This window comes from Idiotropiscis lumnitzeri, chromosome 6 (assembly GCF_059441095.1).
Source record: "Idiotropiscis lumnitzeri isolate Australia: NSW breed Sydney's pygmy pipehorse chromosome 6, RoL_Ilum_1.0, whole genome shotgun sequence".
NCBI classification, from domain to species: domain Eukaryota; kingdom Metazoa; phylum Chordata; class Actinopteri; order Syngnathiformes; family Syngnathidae; genus Idiotropiscis; species Idiotropiscis lumnitzeri.
This window is the reverse complement of record NC_142396.1, coordinates 17598475-17618696: the sequence shown is the minus strand read 5'-3', so window position 1 is coordinate 17618696 and position 20222 is coordinate 17598475. Positions and strand designations below refer to the sequence as shown.

General features: G+C 41.6%; 1 protein-coding gene across 1 annotated transcript; it reads right to left on the bottom strand.

Annotated features, from left to right (window-relative positions):
* Window positions 1–1780: 1780 nt before the first annotated feature.
* Window positions 1781–18443, bottom strand: slc7a5 (solute carrier family 7 member 5). Its single transcript, XM_088298010.1, has 10 exons — window positions 17639–18443; window positions 15620–15745; window positions 11276–11381; window positions 11019–11063; window positions 10820–10943; window positions 8714–8817; window positions 8489–8585; window positions 6705–6854; window positions 3866–4043; window positions 1781–3783 (listed from the first exon to the last, which is right to left on the bottom strand). The coding sequence occupies exons 1-10, from the start codon at window positions 18168–18170 to the stop codon at window positions 3737–3739; spliced, it is 1509 nt and encodes a 502-aa protein (XP_088154136.1). The 5' UTR covers window positions 18171–18443; the 3' UTR covers window positions 1781–3736.
* Between the last annotated feature and the right edge of the window lie 1779 nt (window positions 18444–20222).

The window sequence follows — 20222 nt, the reverse complement described above, 5'->3', positions numbered from 1 at the left end:
TGACTGGCTCCCCTGCATGTCAGCTCGGCAGACTTTGAAGATGGCAGAAAACAAGTGTGTTGGATGACTGAAGAAATCTTTCCTTGCTGAAGAAAAAAAACAGCAACTTCACACCAGTTGCCCGTATGAAGAACATCATTCTTTGTAGGTAGGTGTATGTGTGTCAAACAACAATCAAGAGAAGATTTCACAGGAGTGAATACAAAAAGGTCTCAAAAATAGGAAGAAGGCCAGATTAGAGTTTGCCAAACAAAAAAAATGTAAAAAAAAAAGGAAAATACTAACTTTTACTGTTCTTAAACAACGGCCTATGGACAGATTGGACAAAGATCAAATTGAACCAAGGTTATGGGAGGGAGTTCCATTTTATTTACTGAGAGATTCTGTGTTTTGAGCAATAATAGCAGCTCATATTCAGTGAAATGCTTCAGAACTCATTGGATGGCGCTGCACCGTGCAGTTGGACAATGACCCGAAGCATGGCGCAAAATAACCAAAGAGTTTGTCAAGGCAAAGAAATTGAATTAATGTAATAGCCAAGTCAGTCACCTAACCTGATTGAAATTGTGCATGTGTTTCACTTGCTGAAGACCAAACAGAAGGGAAATCGTAGAAGGTTATCTTATCCTAAATCAAATGTCTGCTGATGTTTGTGTTTTCCAGACGTCAGGCTATTAAATAGTTCAAGCTTGATTTGTGATTGTTAATTTGTCCCATTACTTTTGGTCCCTTAAAAAGTGGGAGGCAAACATACTGGTGTAATTGCGGCACTGTTCCACACATTGCTTCACTGTTTTTCTAAAAGAAAAAAAAAAAAGAAAGAACTTATAGAAAAGTGTAAAAATTTCTCAATTGTACGACTTAAGAGCTTCCACCATACAGATGGATGTGTCACAGTTTATCTGTTGCGTGCACTAAGAGTTCATAAGCTCATTAGTGCCAGTTAGTGGGACACGGGAATTTACCACTTACATGTTTACATTCTGCAAAACCCGCAAAACATCAGCACTATTTCATTTCAGAACCTGGAGGAGGCGGAGCAGTGTGAGAAGAACATGTGACACAGCAAGCCATATTCATCCATCCATCCATCTTCTGTACCGCTTCTCCTCACAAGGGTCCCGGGGGGTGCTGGAGCCTATCCCAGCCATCTTTGGGCAGTAGGCGGGGGACACCCTGAACTGGTTGCCAGCCAATCACAGGGCACACATAGACGAACAACCATCAGTCCTGACACTAATACCTAAAGTGTCCAATAAACCTACCATTCATGTTTTTGTTATGTGTGACAAACGGGGAGAACATGCAAACTCCACACAGGAAGGCCGCAGCCGGAATCGAACCCAGCACCTCTAAACTATGAAGCCACCGTGCCGCCACAAATACATTCCCTTGTTATCAATGAAGAACAATGTGTTGGCCAATGAAGAGCAAATTTTTAAATGTGGCTGTGAACCAAACAATGTCACACACATTTATTTATTTATACTTCAATCCCATCACATTCATTTTACAAATGTTATAAGATGTAAAGTAAATAAGATGAAATTGTGACCATAATATTATCTGGAGATTAAACAATTTTGCACTTAGCTTTTTCTCTCCAACAACACCCCTACGAGTGTCCCAATCTTCTCCAGTGCTTTAAGCCGCCGGTGCAAATTAAGCAGTGTGACATGATCATGTGGAATTAAGGCGCCTTTAAAACAATGACATGACAAACGGCAACGAACAAGAACCAAACAGAAGCAATACAAAAAGACAACAGACCACAAGAAGGCAGGAGAAAAAAAACCCCTCAACATTTATTTGAAAAGCACTTTCCATAAAATGCAATGTAAACAACGTAGATTAATATTAACCAACAGTATTTTCTAGAAAATAAATAAATAAAATATCTACAGACCTAAACAAGTTAGTTTCCCTGTCGGCTTCTCACCATGGCTGCAGGGTTCTACTACCCAAAAAAAAAAAGAATATTGCATTCTCCAACACTGTCTCTATGGCAACAATTGTTGACCATCGTATGGAACACTAAAACATTATTTTGTTGGTTGCCTAAAAGTTGAGAAAAGGGCTGACTCTAGAAATGAAACTCATATTTTTGAAACCAAGAAAATGAAAATTATTATCAGGACAAGACAAACTAGGAGTTCCTAATGTGTGTCATAAGCCAGAAAGGAAAATAAACCATTTACAACATAAACGAAGCATAAGGAATGCTTGTCTATCGGCCTCTATCTCTTACATCAAAGAAATAAACACAAAAATATTTTTTTTAAAATATGAAGAAAAGAACAGAAAAGATGAGCTTAACATTTTGGGGTTTTTATTCCAAATATGTAATATATATTATGACAGTATTTCCTTAATTTAATAAAGTATGTTAAGTGTCTTATTTCAATCAACTGACTCAGACCACAAAAGGGATCCTTTTTGCATGTAACATAATTTCCGTCGTACAAGACCCTTCTGCTTCTTTTTCTTTTTTTTCACAGCCTTTGAATTCTGCCGCCTAAACAATAAGACTAATTTGTGCATTTTTACAAGCTAACGTGCTTCATGCCACCAATATTTTGACCCCTTACCTCAATTCATAAGAATGAAGGGTCGTCCCGATTTTCAGAGGGCAACAACAGCTCGGGGACGAAGACTGATGTGAGACCAAGCCATAAAAACCAAAAGGTCCTGGATACGCGCCAAACATCTCCCATGTTTCCCAAATGTGCCCGAGCCTAAGAGCATTGTGAAAATAGCTCTGTGGGGTAAAAGGCTTGCCTGCCGGAGAACCAACTTTTTCCCTGAAAATGACATTAAGACGTTTGTTTTTATTTACGGTCGGTTTTCAGGACAATTCCACTCGCGGGACATCATGCTTCTTGGTGAGCAGCGAAATTTATACCTGCTGAAACTGTTAAGAGGGATGAAAGGAGAACTTCTTCATAAGAAATCTCAAACTTTCAAATTACAATGCGAATAACGCTTCACCTTTTGAATGCGGATAGGAGCAAATCAGGTAACCATAGCTTATATTCAAGTGCATCCTACATATGTACAAATTATTTTTCCTTTTTTTTCAATTTAGTAGTTGTAGCTCAATAGTTTGGAAGTTAGGTTCGTTAGATGGGACACAAACCATCAATTAAAAGGTTTACTCATGCGGAGTCCAAATCCGATATTTCAGGACTACAATTACGCATGTTTTAGATGTTTCCTTGCTCCGACACCTCTGATAATCCAACACACCTGCTTCTGATCATTTGAATCAGGCGTGTTGCAGGAGGAAACATTTAAAATGTGCGGGACCACCCCATTTTACATTAATAAACAAAAGTCTAATTAGGTTAAAAGAAATAAAAATCCAAGATCCAGGGTTGTGTTTGTATGTCTTCTTGCTAATATTTTCATTTTCCCCACACGCCTAAACACAAAAGATTCTCATGAATTGAACTACTAAGAAAAGAAAAAAAACAAGATGATCCTAACATAAGTGCAGATTTGTCAGCGACAAATGGATGTCAGCACAGCAGCAGACAAAAGTTGTACATTGAAGTACAATACTTCAGACTCCTGGGTGATGTGGTCGTCATCACTTCTTGGCAAGAGCGTGTGTGTGGTGTGTGTTTGAGTGTGTGTCATCGTCGTCGAGAGAGTAGATGGCGAGCAAGAGAGATCATAGAGGCTGAGCATTGATGAGCTGCGATGTTGGAGGCCAAGGTTGGAGCACTTGGGACTCCTAAGGCACCACCTGCATTGCTTTCTGGCAAAGGGCTGTGGTTGAGACTGCAAAGCAGACACATATGCAACATTGACTAAGTTGTCCACTGAAAAATTTACTGCTATAAATCCAAAGACAGCCACTCACAGATTGCATTCAGCAGCCACTTGGGTTTGTTCTTCCATGTCACACCAAAGAAGTAGACGGGTAGACCAGTGGCAATGATGCCAAAACCAATGCCGCACTCCTTTGGAGTCTTCCAGAAGGACACGATGATGAGGAAGAGGCAGGCGAGCACAAACGTCACCGGTAGCAGGATATTCACCTGTAAGCATCAATAAGGAAATGATGAGCAGAACAGCAGCAAAGGCCAAATGTGAATCACTTCAAGGTTGCTGGAATCTTGGGAAGTAGGAAACAACAAGAGATGCAAATGGAGGACACACTGAAGTTGTGATTTTTTTTTTCTACAGACGGATACACAGTAGAGGGTGTGTTTTTTAATTTACCACATAATGATATTTTCTTTGTTTTTTTGTATCTCATAGTCTACTTTTAGCTCAAGCACTGATTCGCTACCTTACAGAAAATGAGGCTGATCAATTGTCACAGGCGGCCGACATCACTTAGCATAAAGCAAATGATTGCCCATCGAAAATGCCAATTCTAAATGTTTCTTTTTACTTTAGATTTGTTCCCGTTTGTATTTTGAATTTGTTGGGAACGATTGATATGTGTGTGGCTTTTATTTCACTAAACTATGACTTGGATGAAAAACAATGATTTATCAGCTATGTTGTTTTTGCTATGGTGTGAAAGTAATGAATTTGATTGACAATGGTATCAAATGTTCTTCACTAAAGACAGATTCTTTAAGACTTTGCAGTTGCTATAATTGCAAATGTGTTAATACCAATGTATTGTCAATGCGAAATGGTACAAATGTCAAAGGTATCAAAATTTTACCCTTGATGTGGGGGGGCCAGAGAGTGACCATGGGTGGCCCATGTAAATCCACCCCTGGCCAAAGTTTATGTACTTGGCCTACTATTCATATATATAAATATTTTCTTTTGGGGGGGGGGGCACCCATGTTCACTAAAGATAAGTTGTGGTCCATATATGGTTTCTCTTTCATTCTTATGCAACACCTACAAAGTGTAATGACCCAGTCAAGAATATAAGCAGCCTCTTGGCAAAACATCACACCTACGCTATAATCTTCTTCTTGATCATAATGCTCTTCTAAAGACAAGAGATTCAACAGACCACATCTTCAGCAGTCACATGAGTGTGATACCATCCTTTTAGCTGTGGAGTGAATATCTGGAATTGTATCAAGTGCAAGTGAACTGGGGTAATCCTTGATCAATTGCTCTCAGCGGTTCACCAAGCAATACAAACGTAGCTGGTGAGCAACAGGAATGTGACAGGCAAATAAAGGAGATAGTGAGGGAGAGGGAAAATACTGTCTTCTGCCTCTATCTCATTTGAGGAGGCAACAATTGCCTCCCAGAGTTGCTATTTGTAGAGTGTCATCCTTACTCATAGATCTTCCTTGCTGCTACGCAGGCTATTAAATGTTCTTTAAAGCTGCATAAAATTACATTGTCAGGTTGAGGCCTGTCCCAAATCTTCTGGCAGGATGATGCAGATTTTAGCACCATAAAATGATAAGATATTGCATGTGAGTTTCACATGGGCTCATGCAAACAAAAGTGCAGCGATGGCACAATGGTCCTCTGTGTGTTTAGAGAGTCCTGCAGCAAGTGGACCAGTCACAGCTGACAAGCATTCGGCTTCTCTTTAATCTCAGATCAGTGTTCATCCATTCATCTCTGCTAATGAATGCATCTTTGTTGGTGGCATGAGACAAAGAAAAAAAATAGCTATGACTGCCAAAAAATGTGATCAAGCAAACATTTTTAATTGAGTGTTCAAGTGTCTCAATAATGCTTGTAAAACTTCCATTTTCTCATTGTGGTACATATGATTTTACATACATAATTGTATTTGAGTGTAATTTTTTCTAGGCTGAGCACATCCATGCCTTTAAATATGTACATTATGAAGAAATATGCAGAAAATGGGCCTGATTTGCTAAGATCCCAAATAGTGGGTGCTAAATTGTGTTATCACTCACATTAAACAGATTGCATCTGCTGTCAGCAATAGGTGTGAAAAGTGGTGAAGACCGCCATATTTAAAAGGGGGTTTGACACTTGAGGTCGCGCGGTTGGTTTACACACCATGGCGCATTTGGGAGCACAAAATAAGGTTTAAAGTGATAGAATTCCTCCACGTGTTAATGGTAGTGACAAACCATGATATTACTGAGTTGCAGAAAATTAATCAGTCTCACCAGTAATTTGGGAGAAAGCTAGCAACCGCATAAAAACAGCTGTGCACGGCAATTGGATGTGCTTCATTATCTTGAATAGTGTTTTCTAAAATCTAACGCAGATCACAAGAAAAAAATGCCCTGGGAGTGGCCAGCACTAGTGTGCACTGAAATTACCCAGCTGGAAGGAAATGCAGAGTTAAAGTGGTCGGGCCGAAGAGCATGACTCCTTCTTGTGATTAGCTCCAAGTCAGTCAGCCATTTATAAAGGTCCAAAATTTCTTTGTTGAATAGATTATCATTTTTGTTCCTGGCATTTCAAAACTGTTTACTTGAGCAGGAAAGTTCTTCTCATCAGTAAATGTTGCCTGAACTACATTTGGCGCTGCCGTGCATGCCGGTTTGTACCAGCCTTTTAGATACGATATGTAAAGGCATAAAATCAGCCAGTTCAATTTATCTCAGGTTTGCTAAATCACGTCGCACATAGCAATATTTCCTGTGTGGTAGACACAATTCTGGAAGCGCCTATTTTTATTGATCAGCTTCTGATTTCCATTTTTGTATGCGCAAACATTTAGTAAATCAAGGCCGGATCAATAAAGTTCCTTGCTGCATTCTGATTGACGAATCAAATAGGCTCACCTTAATTGGTCTTTCTAGTTCAGGCTTCTTATAACGGAGCCACATCATTCCAACAATCGCCAAGGCGATGCAGAACCAGTTGAAGAAACTGAAGAAGTTGATGACGGAGTAGATGTCATTTGAGAAGGCGTAAAGCAGGGTCATTACACACTGGAGTGAAGGAAAGAACACAAAACATTTGTAAAACAATTGTAATGTATCCAATGAATATCATAAAAACAGAGCACATATTTTTTTCTCCTCATGCCTATTTTTCAGAGGTCAATATTGTAAACGGTCATTCCTCTGTAAAACACTTGTCCACTTCCGACAATCTTTAGTCACAATACACACAGCAAAAAGAATGAGAACACAAAACCATTTTGGTGTTTTATTGTTGAGGGTTTATCCAGTCCTGCAAGTGAGCGACTGCTATGAAAAAGTATCTGCCCCCTTGCTGATTTCTGTGTTTTTGCACATTTACCACTCAGATTGGGTTCCATGCCAGAGGAAGCAAAGCAGCCCCAGAACATCACAGTGCCACCACCATGATTTACTCGAAAAAGTTCCATTTTTGAGTCCACATAATAGCTAGCTAGCCCCTTTGCAGAGACCCTGAACATGCAAGTATTTTGTTGGTTTCTGTGCTAAATCCCAACATCATTGCCCCCGAGTCTTGCAAAACAGCTTTGAATTCCCCCATCCTGTGTCTAAAAAGAAGAAAAAAAAAAAAAAAGCAGATGAGTGACTGTGACACGCATTTAATTGGGAGACGAGTCATCATATCATCAAGCAAATGAGTAAATGCCACTGACTTTGACACTTTGATGACAACAGTATGTTTTTCTGATAAGTATGTGAAAAAGAAAGAAACTTAAATCCCTTTCACGAGAGTGGAGTCGGCCAAGAACGCTGTGGACAATTTTCCAAAACACAAAATACCAAGACCACAGTTATATGGGTTTTCTACCCAGTTTAATTTTATTTCCAGAGGGCCGGACAGTTCCGCCCCCGGGACGGACTGCCCAGCTCTGCAAAATACTTTAACATATTTGACCTAACTTTTCACAAAAATAGGTTAAAGTTTTATTTTTAAAATATATCTTTATTTAATATTGTAAGCCATGGCAGCATTATGCATAGTTGAAACATGCACAATGTTCTTGAATACAAGAAAATAAAAACGTAGTTAAGTAATGATTTGATTTTGAACATTTAAATGTGTAAGAAAAAAAAGGTGAATGGAAATCTTTCCAATAAAAAAATAATTGCAATAAAATTTTAAAATCACACACTTCTTAAACATTAAAGACCCTTTAAGAACATTTCAATTTTTTTCTAAATACATTAGCTTGGAACACAAGTGTTGAAAACGCGCCAATTTCTGAGATTTATCCTACAACTCTTTTTCACCCTCCCATTTATCCAGCTATTTGGGGAGTAGCTGAAACACAGGCTAGCTGACAACCAAGCAAGAGCTTACTTACTGATGATAACTTGGCCCATTTCTACCACTACAAGTTGCAGTTAGCCATCAAGCTATGGCTAAAACCTGAGAAAAAAAATATCTTCCCTGAGGTTTTAATGTGTTTGTGTCATTTGGGCTACAATGTCTCTGTCATGTGCACATATGCGCGGCGCACGTAATACAAGACAGCGGCAAAACATAAATGTAATGCCATGGCTAACTAGACACTTAAGCACGGCTGGAAGATTTATTTTGTTTAGCCACATTGGCTAAACGGTTTCATGACCCAGCACCATAGTAAAGTACAATCTATGAGGTCATTAAAAACTATACTCACAGTGAATATTAGAGAAGGAAGTGGGGTCAGCAGGGTTGGGTGGATCATTGACAGCAGACAGGGCAGATGACCTTCTCGGGAGCCCACAAAGAATAACCTACGATGTCCAGTGATCAGCATTAATCCAAAATATATTAAGTCAATAAATTTGTATATGACTACGTAAGAAATCACTCTGAATATCATACATTTGCAGGGAACTGGGTATTTGTGCAGGTGTGTTACCTTGATGATGTGAAGAGAGAGCCATTGACAGAGCCAAAGCAGGACAAACCCACAAACACTGGGATGATCCAAGCCATCACACCCAGGTGCCTGTTGCCGAAGTCCTACAGGACGTTAAGACAGTGAGTCCAGAGTCCCAACAATATTATTTGACATGTTATATTTCAGGTCCTAGATGAGGGCCCAGACAAAGCACGGCTCACAAGACCCCTTATGACGACGAAAATAATTGGACCTCGATTTCCATTGCCCGTACGTGGGTCACCGGGGCCCTACTGTGGAACCAGGCCTGGAGGTAGGGCTCGTTGGCGAGCACCTGGTGGCTGGACCTGCACCCATGGGGCCCGGCCGGGCTTAGCCTGAAAGGACAACGTGGGTCTCCCTTCATGGGCTTACCACATGTGGGAGGGGCCAGAGGGGTAGGGTGCCCTGTGAGCGGCAAGAGGCAGGGAACTTGGCGTTTGGATCCTCGGCTACAGAAACCAGCTCTTGGGACATGGAATGTCACCTCTCTGGCAGGGAAGGAGCCTGAGCAGATGTTCAAGGCAGAGAAGTTCTGACTAGATAGTTGGGCTCACCTCCACACACAGCCTTGGCTCTTGTACTAGTCCTGTATTGTATTGTATGATTGGACATTCTTCCATTCTGGAGCTGACCAAGGTGAGAGCCGCTGAGCTGGTATGGGCATACTTATTATTATTGTACATTGGGATAGGGGACGGGTCCTGATTGTTGTTTGTGCCTATGCACCAAACAGAAGCTGAGAGTACCCACTCTTTTTGGAGTCCTTGGCGCTCCCCCTGGAAACTCCCTCGTTCTGCTGGGGGACTTCAATGCTCATATGGGTAATGACAGTGAGACCTGCAAGGGGGTGATTGTGAGGAACACTCCTCAGCCTCCTTGGCAAGGTCCATTCAGGGGTAATGGAGAGGTGGGTCCATAGGGAGGTCAAATCTCAGCTTCAGGAGGAGCCGTACGGTTTTCGTCCCGGCCGTGGAACAGTGGACCAGCTCTATACTCTCTGCAGTGTCCTCGAGGATGCATGGGAGGTCGTCCAACCAGTCTACATGGGTTTTTCCGGACTTGGAGAAGGGGTTCGACCGTGTCCCTCGGGGAGTTCTGTGGGGTGTGCTTCGGGAGTACAGGGTACCAAGCCCACTAATACGGCTAATACAGCTGCCCTTTGGCACAGATTCTGTTCCTAACTTTCATGGACAAAATTTTTCGGCGCAGCTAAGGCAATGAGGGGGTCCGGTTTAGGGGCCTCAGTATTGGATCTGTGGTTTTTGCAGATGATGTGGTACTGTTGGCTTCTTCAAGCCATGATCACCAACTCTCACTGGAGCAGTTTGCTGCAGAGTGTAAAGCGGTTGAGATAAAGATCATGACCTCCAAATGTGAGACCACGGTCCTCAGTCGGAAAAGGGTGCCGTGCCCTCTCCGGGTCGGGGATGAGATCCTTCCCCAAGTGGAGGAGTTAAATTATCTTGGGGTCTTGTTTACGAGTGAGAGGAGGATGGAATTTGAGATTGACAGGCGGATTGGTGCAGCGTCTGCTGTGATGCAGACTTTGTATCGGTCTATAGTGGTGACGAGGGAGCTAAGCCAAATGGAGAAGCGCTCGATTTATCGGACAATCTACGTTCCTACACTCACCCATGATCATGAATTGTGTGTCGTGACCAAAAGAACAAAAGCTCAGATACAAGCAACCAAAACGAGTTTATTCCACAGGCGGTCTGGGTTCTCCTTTAGAGATAGGGTGAGAAGCTCGGTCATCTGAGAGGGACTCGGAGTCGAGCCGATGCTCCCCCAGTTTGAGACGAGCCAGATGAAGTGGCTCGGGCATCTAATTAGGATGCCTCCCTGGTTAGGTGTTCCGGGCATTTCCCACCGGCTGGAGCCCCCGAAGGCGACCCAGGACACGCTGGAGAGACTATGTCTCCCGGCAGGCCGGGGAAGTCCTGGGGATCCCTCTGGAAGAGCTAGAAGATGTGGCTGGGGAGAGGAAAATCTGGGTTCCTTGCAGAAGCTGCTGCCTCCGCGAGCCGACGCCGGATAAGCGGAAGATAATGGATGGATGGATGAATTGCTAATAGCCCTTACCACTGCCACAGCCTCCGAGTTGAGCATCTCGTCGGTTGAGAGAGTCGTGAAATACGCCAGGTTGGTGAGAACATACACTGCTGTCACGATTGGCAAAGAGATGATAATGGCTCGAGGTAGATTTCTGATTGACAGAAACATTGACAATCAATAACAATTTTGGATCTGCATCTGGCTTACATGACAGAGAAAAACTTACTTGTATGGCTCAATCATCTCCTCAGTAACAAAATTCAAGTAATTCCTGCATACAGGAAAGGGAGAATGAGCATATTTAGAAGTGTGAAGGTAATCATTCAAGAAGCTGGATAAATTATCCACATTTATCATGAGTGCGTGTACGTGTATGTTCTTTATGTGGTGTAATTGACAAATTAGAAAATAGCAACAGATATTACAATGTGATGAACAAGGTATGAATTTCAGTGCAGTGGCTCACAATTTGATCATACTTACCAGCCACCATAGGCAAACAGGCCACTGTAGAGCGCCAGACCGATGTTGCCAAACTCATACTGGGAGCCCTCGAAGGAATTTTCCGGGAGAAGTGAATCAGTCCCACCTGGTGAAGGATGGACAAGAGAGAGAAAATAGGTCGCAATAAGTGAAAAAGTAAAATAAACACATATATTGCTTTTTTCTGCCATGAAAGGGAGGTTTGCATCGTATTTGTGGGTGAAATGTGCCGTAACTTTAGGAGTCGGTTGCTAAGACCAGGAAGCCATGACACCCCGCCTCACTACCCACAATGCTTCTGTGTAGCTCATGGATGACCCGCATCACCGCTACTGCACATGTGCGCCCGTAGACAGGCGAACAGCCAGCCGGGAAAAGCGTGAGATGAGGCGTTTCAAGAAAAAAGCAATGTGCCAAACAAATAGAAATCACGTCGACTACTTAAATTAATTGTTGACGATTTGGATCGTTGACGTTGTGGTTAGTCGACTAATCTTGGCAGCCTTAATATGACTTAGGGATTTCAGACTTGTAATTAGTAACCTTCCTGAAAGGCAGCTCAAGAATTGTTGAGGAGCGTTGAGCAGTGCTTTAAGTGGTGAAAAAAGTGCAGTACTCCCAATATTCGACTCTTGCCAGAATGATTAGGCAGTGAAAATATCCATTATCCAAGCCGCTTTCACAAGGGTCACGGGCATGCTGGAGGCTATCCCAACTGTCTTCGGGCAGTAGGCAGGGTACACCCTGAACTGGTTGCCAGCCAATCGCAGGGCACACGAAGACAAACAACCAGTCACACTCTCAAGCAAACCTAGGGACAATTTAGCGTGTCCAATCAACCAATCATGCAAGTTTTAGGAATGTGTGAGGAAACCGCAGTACCTGGAGAATAACCACGCAGGCACGGAGAGAACACGCAAACTCCACACATGAAGGCTGGAGCCAGAATACAACCCTGCACCTCTGTACTGTGATGCAGACATACTAACCAGTCATTCACCATGCCGCCTCTTACTAGTGCCCTGTGCACTTGTGGATGCATGCTTGTGTAGGGTTTGGATTATGCTGTCTCCGGTAGGAAGTTTCACACGGGTCAGACATTTTGGCAAAACAGCGGGTTCTCTTTTGGGCCCTTAGGGGCCACGCCTACATTTCTGGGTTCAACTGTTTTCAAACAATGACCGCATGAATAACTTTTTTCAAAGTTTCTACTCACTCTAATATGTTTACATTCTTCACAGGGTACTATTTGGCTCATGAGAAGTCCCGGTACGCTAGGAGGCTAATTCTGAGAAGTGCTGGTACAACGCACTGGTGTTAAATAAATAACTTGAGCTCGCAACCCCTCCAGTAGATCTTCTGATTTCTTTTGATTTCAGGGCATCCGAGCCACATTCCTGACAGAGCTGATCCCCGCAACATGCTCACACATTCTCAGACACAGCGTCGGTTACTAACTCAACAGCCCCAGGGCATGTTGCTATTAGACGGGTCGGTCCTAAAACCCCTGTGCATACGATGCGTGAGAAACGCCTGATGACCAAAGTGTCGTACTTACAACAGCCCACCCAGGGATGGTGCTACATCGGGGTTGGAGGTACTATAGCTCCATCAAAAATATGAGTGGACCCAGTTGCGCCCCTCCAGCATTTTCTTTGCTATTCTAAAATATATCCAGAAATTAATTTCTCAGCCCCCCTGTGCATCAGTCAATCCCCCTTGCGCCTGGGAAAGAAAAAAAAAAACAGGAATCATGCTTGAGCCCACCCCCTGGACTCATGACCTAATAATCCAGAGAAATTGTGGCCCACCTGGCTTGTGATGCTTTAAATAACCATGTGATGGATTTAGGGCTATTTCAGTTCTGGCCAGACTCCAAGAGCCTTTCTACAGTAGACTTAAAAAATCCATTGGAATTAGCTAATATGACTTTAGTAACAGTACTACAAAAGCCACCCAAAATGTAACCAACAAATGTGCATAATAAAAAAAACAAGAATCAATTTCTTTGGCCGCAATTTTCACACCTTTTGTATGGCTTTCTGAAAAGGAAAAAAAATTATCGATTAAGATGTTATCTTAAGACTTCCAGTTGTTGATCTTTCATTCTTGCAATTTAATGATGTGTGCACGTACTACTGTATATCGTACATGTGCAGTGTGTATCCATACAGTGCATTAATGGTAGAAAAAGTTGATTTACATTAGCCTCATTCCTATATAATGAAAAAAAAACACAATAAAATAGACTTTTTATCATTACTAGACACTGTCACAGATTATTCTTGCTGTTTTGTGGTAGTAGCATGCAAATATGCATATTAAAAAATAGTATTGTGTTAATATGTAATTAAAAAATTTACAGTTTGTTTGCTGTACTGTCGATATTTATTCACTAATAGTTTATTCATGTATTGGTGCAGCAGACAACAACTTAATTTTTTTTTTGTCACTGTCAACAGTACCCCTCTGGAAAAATAACTGGCCCCAGCAAATCCCGCCCCCCCACACTCACACACCCTTCAGCAAAACTGGCAAGAACGGCCACTGTACTGCTTGAGTCGCATTCCCACTTACACCTTTAGACAATTTAGAGTCATCAATTCAGTTCACGTCAATTGCATGTTTTTGGAATGTGGGAGGAAGCTGGAGTGCTCCGAAGGAATCCATTACAAGAACCGGACGCACAGAAATATTAAACAATGAAAACTGCATGTTTAAAAATGCTTGCTTGACAGAGTGAACCACTGTTAGCATTTGCATTATCAATGAAATCTTTAGTGCACTCCAACATGATGTCAATGTCGAATCAATTACGCTGGGAAGAGAGATTGTTTCACATGGATGCTTTTCAGCAGATGTGGTAACAGGACATAAATGACAGTGTGGAGTCAACAAACATGACTTTAAATTACTTTGATATGGTCTTTTCTGTATAAATGTAGGTTAAGTGTTTCCTTTTGAAGTAAACTGAGGGTGAAACAGCAGTGCTAGCTAAAACAGCGAAAGAGCGTATATTAGAAACAAACAAAGAGACAGGTAAATGATACCCCAGTTGGTCACATCAGTCTTAATGTTTCTTTCTTGGAACCTTTTTTTTTTTAATCAGACTTGAGGGAGCAAGTAAAATTGCAATATTCCAATTTTACAATTACAATACTATTTCCTGGCACGAAATAAGTTGACAGAGCAACTCCAGTGTCCCTCTTAGCTAATAAACTGTTATTAGTCTTCAAGGTTATTGTAAAGTTGATCAAATCTTGGCAGCAAACACAGCAGGGAATGTTAACAAGTAGCTACCTGGTTGTACTGTACAATCTTTGAAAAGGAATGTGAGAATATTTTTGCTGTTTTTTATGACATACACCCTACATCTGTCACACAATGTGCTGCCGGGCTTTTTACTTAATTCCACATGTTACCTAGTCATTTAGCAGCAGTTGGAAAACAATCTAGAATCTTACATTTGTATCCAGTTGATATCTGAAATAGACGTGGAGTAGTTTTTAATTAACTGGTTTTTGAAGAACAACTAATTTGACACTGGTGTGCTTATGCCATGCGTCACATGGTCCAGCCGTAACTAGCTGGCAGCCTTAAGGGGTACAAATAATGATGTTGGAAATTCTTACGCTGCATGCTTTTTATGTATCCCTTAAGTTTAATGGGTACATTTGTAACACATTGGATTGGACCAAAAGGGGTAATTATAAAATGTTTTATGAAGTGAGGTAAGCAACCAAATATGTAGACAAACAAATCATAATTTTGATTGCTCACGATTGACGTAATGGACACCCCTGACCAAAACAGTTGACTACGACAAGAAAAATTCCTGCAGAAATGTTGAACGGCCTGCTATGTGAAACCCACAATTGAGGAGGATGGTGCATGAATGGACCAATCAATCCATTTCACTCGGAAGCTAAATATCCCTAGCTTTTTGTGAGTGGTATCTGGTTTTGATTGGACAGCCATTATGTTGTTAATTGATCTTGGTTAATTTCATTGCGAAATTAGAGGGTGTGTGTATGGCTGTTTATACATTTGTCTATATGTGCTTTGCGAGTGGCTGCAGGTTTCAAGTTTCAGGTTGTACCAAGTCTCTCGTAAAAAGTCAGCTGGGATAAGGTCCAGTTCCCCTGTGACCAGAATGAGTGTGGTACATTTTTAAAAATTGATGGATGGAAGGGCATCACAGTGGGGGACTGGTTAGCACACCGCCTCACGGTGAAAAGGTGCATGGTTCACAAATATATATTATATATATATATATATATACACATATATATATATATATATATTAAAGAATGCTTGAGGACTGGTGTATAAAAGTTGGGGTACCTTGGCCAATCTTGACAAAGCCGATGATGATGATCAGTCCAAGAGCCAGCAGCTTGGCTGCAGCGAAGAAGTCCTGGACTCTGGTTGCTGCCTTTACGCTGTAGCAGTTCACAAAGGTCAACAACACTGCCAAGAAAAGAGAAAGAGAAAAGAATTGGCCAGAGAGAGAGAAAGCACCTTTATGTAAGTGCTCTTTGCTGTCAACACAGAACATAAACTCATTCTTGTGAGCTAAACACTAGACACACTAAGACTTGTCCTCTTCGTCGCACATGTCACAGTGCTGGCATGCCTCATAGACCACTAGGCACTGCACGCCATTAAAAGTGAATAACCAAAGCAGCAGGTCCCTTCACAGTTCCTAAATCAGGTCGGCGCTGCAACACAAAGATGAGACTGGGCACAAAGAGGCTCTCTGTTTAGGAGGGCAATCTACACTCTACAATAGCACTCTATTGTGAGCACACATTTAAAATATAAAAAAAACTTACCCAAGCATACGAACAACTGACACAATACATATCTAAACAGGCTGACCAATCAGTTTTGGGCTGAACGTGTATCACAGGCGCGCGCACAATAACTGTACATGCATGCACATTCACAAAGCATTAAAATAGCTTGGTAAGAAAAAAAAACATCTAGTTGTTGTGTGGTTTCATGCAGGATTTGGCCTCAAACTATATGAAGATTATACGTTAACTAACTGTTACCACTCAAGCTAATGTATTAGTTGCAAATGCTCGTAAGTGGGCCCGAATTTATACAAGAAAAGTTATGGGGAGATTATTTGAGCCCATTATTGGTTATTAATCACACATTTACTGCACAACAAAAAAATGAAAAGTGACATTAAATCAACTCTATACAAAACAAATAGCAAGAAGCAAAGAACACTGATACACAGATATAGTTAATGAATATAGTATTTTTTTTAGCGCACAATATATTAAAATTATTCTGTAAACACAATAATGGCCCATGAAACATGTGTCATGTGTAATCACAGATATTAGCGATAAATTCAAATGGAATTAAAATTATTTTTATCTTTTTAGCCTTTATCTGACCTAAAACTCTTTTGTATTCTTTGGCCTATGATTCAATTGTTTTGGTTTGACTGTTTTTGTGCTTTTTACTGTCCTCATTATTAATTAGTTTTATTGTTTGTTGTTGTATGACTTATTTTTTCTCCATGTACAGCACTTTGTATGCATCGGTGGTTGTCTTAAAGTACTTTATAAATACATTTGAGCTGATATTTATACATACATACCCATATCACATTTCGCATGTGTTTCCAATACTGTGCGCCCTAATTTTGCTTGAAACTTAATACATTAGTATATTTGAGTCCCTGATTCTTTAACCAAACATGTACAAGAGCTAAAAATCCATATAAAATTGGTGCGATACAAAATGAATAACAACATACAAGGGCCACCCTTTTTAAACGTAAATATCATTACATTTATTATTAATATTGGGAGTAGTAATTACACTATAGCTCAGTATTTAAACTCAAGTTTCGCCTGTAATTGATGAAGTGGGAATATTTTATAGTTACACATTTTCACACGCTAAAAAATGGGTGCAATTTGTCTTAAGCATTCGAGGCCTGAACATCAAGGCATTACAGAGCAATTATAATTTAAAGTAAATATAAGAATGAAAAAATCTGAAATATTGATACTGTAAATTAATTTGAGAGAAATATGAAGCAGTATTTTGTGTGCTGTAAGTGAAATGACGTAATATCTCGTGCGACTCGTTTCCTGCTGTGGCGCGGTTTACTCACAAGCATGCTCTTAATGTCTCTCTTTTTTTATTACTCTATCCGGAAATAAAATCAGAAAAGCAACAAAAAGAAGGTCACTCGGCTCTCGACCGACACTCCACAGGATACATTTATATAGATATAGATGTATATACATAAGAAGGCTAGTGCCCGCTCTCAACTTCCAACTTAACGTGAGGTTGCATCATCTAAGCGACAAACGGCCGAACTCGGATACTCACGGATACAAAGGCAGGCCACTAGTTTCGCCCCGCTCTCCGGTACCGGGCATACGGGGAAAATGGGCTTGATGAGGTATGTGGCGAAAACGTAGGCGACGATGTACTGCGACGAGGGCCGGATGATGAGCAGCTCGATCCAGAGTTTGAGGAAAGCCGGCAGGGAGCCGTACACTTCAAGGATGTAGGCATAGTCCCCTCCGGACTTGGTGATGGTGGTCCCCAACTCGGCGTAACACAGCGCCCCCACCGTGGAGAAGACCCCGCATACAGCCCACACCACCAGGGACATGCCTACGGAGCCGCACTCCTTCACCACGCCTGTCGGCGTGACAAAGATGCCAGAGCCGATGATGGTGCCCACGATGATGGCCACGCCGTTCATCAGCGTGATGGTTCTCTTTAAGGCGACCGTTTCCTCGCCTTTGTCTCCTTCGACGGCGTTGCTGGGGCTCCCCAGCATCTTCTCAGTGACTTGCGGGTCCTCCTCCTTGTTTAACGAGGAATTGGAGTTTCTTTTTTTTGCCCCCGACATGGTTTCGCGGAGGTTCCTTTTTTTTTGTGCTGCCTCGATTCTATGGGGGAACAAAGCGACGGACGTTACCGGCCGTCTTTTCTAGTTCCGCGCGGGCCGGTGAGCTGCCTGATGCCGGCCAGGCTCAACCACGAGGTTTCCTCTGAGTGTGGTCGGCGTGAGTCAGGGCAGCTGGTTTTCTACTATAGGGATTGTGTCAGTGTGCTGAGAGCGAGAGCAAGTTGCCATGTCGTCCCTCCTCCAAGGCCAGCCCCGTGTTGAGCTTGCCATGCTCTTGACAAGCCTCCCCATTCATGCCCCTAAACAACGTTTGCTCGTTGTCACCCTCTAGAGGCGGAAGTTGGCACTACACGGCTCCACGTGGGTTCACAGTTGGCACAATGCCGCTCCTTTTTTAATCATGGCCAAATGTTGCATTATACACTGCACCCAACAAAACTCACAAACAGTAGATGCACAGATGAATTGTGTACCTTCTGCCATCTAGTGGAACAGCAATTTATTGGTCTGTCTGGTGTAATACGTTGATAGTCGCCATAAATAGTTGAACTAAGGTACTGAACATTATTTGTCGTTGCCAAAGGTGGTTTGGAATTACTGCAGTGCAAAGTGAGCAAAATGCAAAACATCCTGCTTGTGATTTGTGTAAACGGGAACAGCTTTAATGACATATAAATTAAATATTAATAGCTCAAATATTTTCTTTGATGGTAGTGCAATGTCAATAGTTGGTCTTCATTGTAGTACGTAAACAGTTTGAATAGTGTGAATTCCGCAATGAAACCACAAATGCAACGTTCCCCCACAGTTCACCATTTGCACCCCCTCTATATCATTGATTGTAGTTCTTCAAAGGGTTTTTACGGGACTGTATACAGTGAGTGAAGTCCTTGATAAATGCGTTTTAGTTTTCACAAATTTGCCCACACATGGATGTTTTGTGTTTTTCTGTTATTTGCTGAAAACTTGCCTGATTGCTGTTTTTTTGTGCTCAGGCAAAGCCATTTCTCATTTTCAAATATTATCTCGTGGCGTCTTGGTGCCATGCACCATTGCTGAACCGAGGGGAGGAGTTTTATTTAGTCAGGCTTTTAGCTTTGTCTTGAAATAAAGTGCTTTGCCACTGCCGAAGGCATATTTCTTGTTTTTCTTTAATTGCTAGCACTTTATGTTGTATTTGGGGCATTTATGAAGGTCAAGTGTTTTGTTCTTGAGCACAATTGGGTGACGCCCCCGCCCAGGTTTCCCATTTCCTGACGTTATGTACGTCACAGTAATAGAGCGGCAGGTGTGTTCTTTTTGTCAGGTACCACAACAAACAGTTTTTGACTGCATCCAATTATTTTGAGTTCAAATTATTTGCTACCGGTCTTATTATTTATATTTCTGGGTAAGACATGCCATTGGGGCTGCAAACAAGTTTCTTTAACCATACATAGGAGTTTTGCCGCGATCCATCAAAAAGAGAAGGAGCCAGTCGTGCTGCTTAAAAGTGTGGCAGCACCAAGGAGAGGTTGGTCCAAATTTCGAGCTTACCCATCTGCCTCTACAGCCACCATCTTAGAACCTCTGATTGAATTAGCCGATATTAGCTCTTGAAATCTCATAATTTTTGAGGATCTGAATTTTGCTAAATTCTTATTTTTACAGTTAATAACATGAGAAAATTACGAGTTCAAACATCCCCTGACTAAAATGGCCAATTTTTAACAATTTTTCAGAGTATTTTTTTCCTTCTTTTTCAACATATGGCTAAACATTGCACTGTGATTGGCTGGTGACTATATCAGGACGTACTCCGCCTCCGGGACAGGCTTTAGCTCACCCACTATAGAAAATGAAAGGCTGTGCATGCTTTCAGAAGCCACAAAAAAAATGACATGGCGTGCCAGATCTGGTTTGTGGGTCTTGCCTGTGAGTTTCATACCAGCGTATTAGAGTGTGTGACAAAATGACTGCAAAAGATTCATTCAAACCAACCTGTTAAACCATGGAGAGGATTAATCATACATATTTCTTTCAAATTTATGCCAAGTTCTTTTTAATGTGCCG

Bases quoted from the DNA above. Each gene is read 5' to 3' on its own strand.
- slc7a5 (XM_088298010.1), bottom strand. From the start codon at position 18,170: ATGTCGGGGGCAAAAAAAAGAAACTCCAATTCCTCGTTAAACAAGGAG. The intron at 11,382-15,619 runs GTACCCCAACTT...ATCCTTCACCAG, and splicing joins CTTTGTCAAGATTGGCCAAG to GTGGGACTGATTCACTTCTC. The intron at 6,855-8,488 runs GTGAGTATAGTT...CCTTCACTCCAG, and splicing joins TTCCTTCTCTAATATTCACT to TGTGTAATGACCCTGCTTTA.